Below are 6000 nucleotides of genomic sequence, written 5' to 3'. Positions count from 1 at the left end.
TCCACAACAGGCACTTCATGAGGTAGATGGGGCTGAGAGAGTTCTGACAGAACTGTGACTGGCCTAAGGTCACCAGTAGGCTTCATATGGAGGAGTGGGGAATCAAACCTGATCACTCTTAACCACTACACCATGCTGGCTCTCAGTGCCTAGTTCCTTTTGGACAAAGCTTCACAAGGTAGACTTTGTGACAGATTAACAGCAAGCTTCTAATGAAGAGCACGTGCACCTCTTTCCCTTTTGCTGATTTGTTTTCTCTCTCTCTCGCTCTCTCTCCCTCACACACATTTGATTCTTTGATATTAGACCAATTCTGTATTAAACTGACTTTTCAGTTTGTAGCTCAAGTTTTTTACAAGAAGCCTCCATGGAGTAGGTAACAAATCCAATTCATATTCTCTCCCCTCTCTCCTCACCAACAATTCAAGGCAGTGCTCCAGTGTCTTCATGCCAGGCCTTTGGCTCCAGTGTCTTCATGCCAAGCCTTCTCACACTTGGAGGAAGTATCCCTATGGAACAATGCTCAAACATTTTCTCAATGCTCAGTGACCAGTGGAAGACAAACATGCCAGCGGCACAGAAGATTTATATGCAAGAAGAGACAATAACAAATGGGCCTTAAACCAGAAAGTCTGCAAGAGAAGGACAAGAATCAAGCAAAGAATGAAGGAAACTGTGTTAAAGTTTTCTTCCAGCCCTTGACAGCTCTCTGTTGTACACTGTGGTTCTACTCTGAGTGTCAGGTTATTCCCCTCTCCCGTTGCCTTTTTTTTGCATGTACTTAAGCACAGTAAAGAAGGAATGTAATACTGGGCAAATGTGCAAACACAATGTAGTGGTTGGTTAATTATTGCAAGAGTTTGTCCTGTCCTGTGTCTCAACTCTGCTAGTCTTCGTTCCTGGCAGGGCAGAAGCATATTTATTTCCCCTTTTATTGCAACACTGGGGGTCCCTTAGGTTTCTGGTTGACACTGACCATTTTGGTGTGCATATGGGATGTAATGAAGAGGTGAACAAGAAACGGTCGTGCATCAAATCACAGAGCAACATGCATGCTGGTTTCACCATGCATGCTGACCAAGTTCTGTCAGAACACAGAAAACAGGGGGCCGCACCAAATGGAAAAGTTCTGGCAGGAGCCACGGATGGCTCAGTAGCACTGCTGGCCGCTCTTCTTCCTTTGGGCTTTCCCTTGCTCCCTCATAAAACCTAGTGGTGCCAGCGGGAAATGACTCTGATATGTCAACAACAGGTCTTCTAGCTTGACAAGAACGTCCCCACCTCCCAGGCTGCTAGAATATTTCAAAGTAATGGGGCAAATACAAGAACAAAAAGCAGCTAGACAGTGACCTCAGTCTTGCTGTTGGTGGGAAAGGATCGTTGTTGCTGGCCGTAGTGAGTAGGTGTCTGGCCGAATACCTCGGGCAGCTTCTCAACGCTGAACTGACGCTTGGTGGTGTAGGCCTGTCGCCGATGGTCAGGATGGCTGTGCTCCCAGCCATTTGTGAAGGCTGGGCTGCCTGCGAGAGTGTGGGCATTGGTTTTCATCACTTTGGCCTTGTGCCCTGGTGTTGCCAAGCCAATCATCGCACAGCCGTCTTGGAGAGGCGGGATGTCTTTCTGTCGTAGTGTCAATGGAGGGAAGGACAGAGTGCCTGATGGTGACATGTCCACCATGGGGAAGTGCTTGTAGAATTCTTCAGGAGCACTTTCTAGAAGGAAATATGTGAAACAGCAGAAAATGAAGTCACAACAGGCTTTCTCTCTTTGGGTTCCTTCAACACTTGTCCCAATAGTACTGCTTAGCAGTGCTTTTTTAATAGAAAAAGCCCAGCAGGAGCTCATTTGCATATTAGGCCACACCGCCTGGCCTTGGGAGGACGTGGCTGCCTCATGATGGGTCAGGCCAGTTGGAGCTCTGGCCAGCCCAGGTGGAACTCCGCTCCTGTAGGCTCTGTCAGAAAAAAAGCCCTGCTGCTTAGCATTACTCTTTTGTAACCTGTTAGAAGCTGAATTATAACAATACTTTGACACCAGCCTCAGTATATCATCATGTTCCCATAACAATCCTGTTATGCTTCTCCCAATAGCAAAGGCTAGTAGAACTGCACCCTTAGTCAGATTCTAAGTACATTTATTCAGTAATTAGTCCCAAATTCTTTCAGAGGAGCTGACTCCTTTGAAAGTAGGGTTAGGCTGCAATTCTGTGTTCCAGACTTATCCTGTAAATTTCTTTCATACTCTTGTGCACTAACAAGAATGAATGAAATAATGATTGCCACCTTTTAGCTAAACTCTGGTCACTTAATATTTATTTATTTATTGTTATTTATTTATTTCTATTTATATCCTGCCCTCCCCACCAAAGCAGGCTCAGGGCGGCTGTTTACTATTTATTTAATAGTAAATAGGGGAAGGGTGTGCCCAGATGGTTAAGCCACACAGCTTCTCCCTGTCTGTGTCTAAAGTGAGGTGTCAGCTCCAGATAAAGGGTCTTTTTTTGTGAGGGTTAAAGGCTACTAACAAGTAGATACTTCATCCTGTGCACATAGGTAGCAGAAAGCTAATCTGATCAGAGGAGGGTATCATACAATTTAAATGCAAAAATACATACAAATAAAGCATGCTCGTTATTCACACCAGAAAAAAATGTGTAGAATTAGCTGCTACTGCTTTGAGCAAATTTCATCCTCATTTTAGCTGCTGCTACTATGCATAACGAAACTCAAGCAGTAATTCTTTCCATCCTACCTGCTAACTGGGCACTTAATTTTCTCAATTATGTCAAAGATGCCCAATAAAGGATGATTGCCAAAATTGCTTATATAATTGCTTTTATTGGGCCCTGCCTTCATTTTTTCCAGGGCACAACTTGCATGTTCTGAGCTCTTTCCATGTGGAGATGTATGTGAGTGGACCTCAATGTGGATGAGACACTGAATGCAAAGAGCTCAAGAGCAGTGAACAGGAAAGCAGGGCCAGCAGCGGCATCCCCACCCTTCATCTTCTGTGTACATATTTCTTTACACAGTGAATTATTAAAATGTGAAATTTGCTACCAGTGGATGTCGTGATGGCTGCAAGTATAAATGGTTTTAAGAGGGACTTAGGCAAATTCATGGAGGACAGTTCCATTAGTGGCTACTAGAAAGAATCTCCACATTCAGAGTCAATAAACCTCAATACCAGAGGCAATATCAGGGAAGGCCTCAGCCTCTATGCCGTGTTGCTAGTCATTAGACCCTGGGGTCTTGGCCAACTACCGCTCAGTTTCAAATTTATGTTTCTGGGTAAGGTAGTTGAGAAAGCGGTGGCGGAGCAGTTACAGGTTTTCCTGGATGAGACATCCGCCTTGGATCCATTCCAGTCTGGCTTTTTGCCTAGGCCATGGGACGTAGACTGTCCTAGTCGCTCTCACATTTGACCTAAGATGGCACTTGGATCAAGGTGGGTCAGCGCTGCTGATACTTCTTGATCTGTCAGCAGCAGATTACAACCTTATGACCCACTGCCTCACTGTCGCCAGAGTTCGGGGGGTGTCCTTACAATGGTTTTCCTCCTTTCTCTGGGGACGGGGACAAAGGGTGGTGCTTGGTGAGCAGACTTCCTTGCGGCATCCACTTGTATGTGGAGTGCCACAGGGAGCCATTCTCTCACCAATATTATTTAACATCTATATGCGCCCCCTTACCCAGATTGCCCGAGGTTTTGGGCTGGGTTGCCACCAGTATGCTGATGACACCCAGCTCTATCTGTTGATGAGTGGCTGGCCTGTCGCCACCCCTGACCAGTTGTCCGAGGCATTGGGAGCCATGGCTGGGTGGTTACAACAGAGCTGGCTGAAGCTGAATCCAGCTAAGATGGAGGTCCTGTATCTGAGTCGAGGTGGGGTGGGTATGGGCATCCAGCTCCCAGCTTTGGACGGTGCCACATTGGTGCCAGCCCAACAGGTGAAGAGCTTGGGAGTGACCTTGAATGCCTCCCTTTCCATGGAGGCCCAGATCACAATGGTTGCCAGGTTTGCCTTTTGTTATCTTCGGCAGAACAGGCAGCTAGCACCATATCTATCCCCCCAGGACCTGGCTACAGTGATCCATGCAATGGTTACTTCCAGACTAGACTACTGTAACTTGCTGTATGCTGGCTTACCCTTGAGACTGATCCGGAAACTGCAGCAGGTGCAGAATGAGGCGGCTCACTCGCTGACTGCACCACCTTTAGGGTGGGCATTTGGCCAGTGCTCCGCAGCCTGCACTGGCTGCCCATTGAGTACCGAATCTGCTTCAAGGTTTTGGTTCTAACATTTAAAGCCTTATGCAGCCGGGGACCAACATACCTGTGGGACCATCTCCTTCCATGTATGCCCAGGAGGCCATTACATTTGGCCTCCCATCATCTGTTGGCCTTCCCCAACCCAAGAGACGCCCGCCTTGCCTCAATTAGGGCCAGGACTTTTTTCGGTCCTGGCCCCAACCTGGTGGAATCAGCTCCCTACAGAGATCCAGGCCCTACCTGGCTTATTAGCCTTCTGTAGGGCCTGTAAAACAGAGCTGTTCCACCAGGCCTTTAGTTGAGGCTGCGGGCATCTATTCTTGATCTGGGTGCCCCCCCCTATCGGTAGTGTCATCTGTGTTACAGAATGGATTAACATCTGCCATCTCTATGAGATATCATTATGTGAGATGGCCAGGCTGGGCAATATGTGATACAATAAATTTCTCTGAGTGCTGTTGAGCTGGCTGTTTTTAAAATGTTTTTATTGTATTTTATTGTTTTGTCGTATGTTGTACTCCACCCTGAGACCTACGGGGAATAGGCGGAATAGAAATATACTAAAATAAATAAATAGTTGGCTAATGGCCACTGTGTGAGACAGGATGCTGGACTAGATGAGCCACTGGTGTGATCCAACAAGGGTCTCCTTGTGTTCTTTTGCTGATCTGCACAAGGCTGGGGTGGGGAAAACTATAATGAAAATATTGCCTTGTGACATAACAGAAAACCTTCACAGGTAGCAAAAAGATTTTTTAAAAACCTTTAAGGTTGCTTTAAATGTATACCCCTCTTGATGACCATTAGCCAGATATGGGCTTCTTTCCACAGACACCATAGCCAGCTGTGCTGGCAATCTGTGATTTAAGCAGGGCTTTTTTCAGCAGGAACACACAGGAATGCAATTCCAGCTGGCTTGGCATCAGCGGGTGAGACCTAATATACAAATGAGCTCCTGCTGGGCTTTTTCTACAAAAATCCTTGTGTGAAACAATGGTGACATCAGGGTGTGTGGCCTAATATGCAAATGAGTTCCTGCTGGGCTTTTTCTATGAAAAAAGCCCTGGATTTAAGAAGAAGAATTGGTTTTATACCCCACCCTTCACTACCCAGAGGAGTAGCTTACAATCACCTTTCTCTCCTCACAACAGACACCCTGTGAAGTAGGTGGGTAGGTGAGGCTGAAAGCGCTCTGGGAGAGCTGTGACTTACCCAAGGTCACTTAGCTGGCTTTATTTGGAGGACTGGAGAATGAAACCTAGTTATCCAGATTAGAGTCCACTGCTCTTAGCCATGACACCAAACTGTCTCTCAATTTAATTCTTTTACATTCAAAATGTAATTATCTTTGAAACAGCCATGGAAAAATTCACTCCCATAGTGTGTCAAAGGGTGATTAATATGTTTTAAAGGGCAACATCAATGCAAAAGTTATTTTTATAAACAGTTCTGTATTCAACACCCTGTGGGAAGAGAACTACAGTGCCCTCCGTCTGTGCCTTATTCCTTCCCAAACTGCTGCATGTGCAGCCCTTCTGGCTGGGTCCCCCCACCTTCCTATAATCAGTGCTATCCCATTTCCTACCCACCTCATCCTTACCCCAGTGGGATTCGTGAAATCATTATGCCTGCTGCTCAGCAAAGTGGGATGTTAGCAACAATGTGCCAGAATGGGGTGTGTGGGAGAGGATGGGGAGGGGAGCAGAGAATATGGAGGGAAGCAAGCCT

At 46.4% G+C, this 6000-nt stretch overlaps 1 protein-coding gene across 1 annotated transcript in view; it reads right to left on the bottom strand.

Moving 5' to 3' along the window:
* Nucleotides 1-427: 427 nt before the first annotated feature.
* Nucleotides 428-6000, bottom strand: part of SHISA8 (shisa family member 8) — a 41307-nt gene continuing 35734 nt past the window's right edge. The window contains exon 4 of the mRNA XM_060245356.1: nucleotides 428-1712. Within this exon, the coding sequence (XP_060101339.1) occupies nucleotides 1339-1712 (374 nt within the window). The 3' untranslated portion in view covers nucleotides 428-1338. The remainder of the gene's footprint in view (nucleotides 1713-6000) is intronic.

This window comes from Heteronotia binoei, chromosome 8 (genome assembly GCF_032191835.1).
Source record: "Heteronotia binoei isolate CCM8104 ecotype False Entrance Well chromosome 8, APGP_CSIRO_Hbin_v1, whole genome shotgun sequence".
In the NCBI taxonomy this organism is placed as follows: Eukaryota; Metazoa; Chordata; class Lepidosauria; order Squamata; family Gekkonidae; genus Heteronotia; species Heteronotia binoei.
Note: the sequence above shows the minus strand (reverse complement) of the source record. Positions and strands in the feature narration are given on the sequence as shown.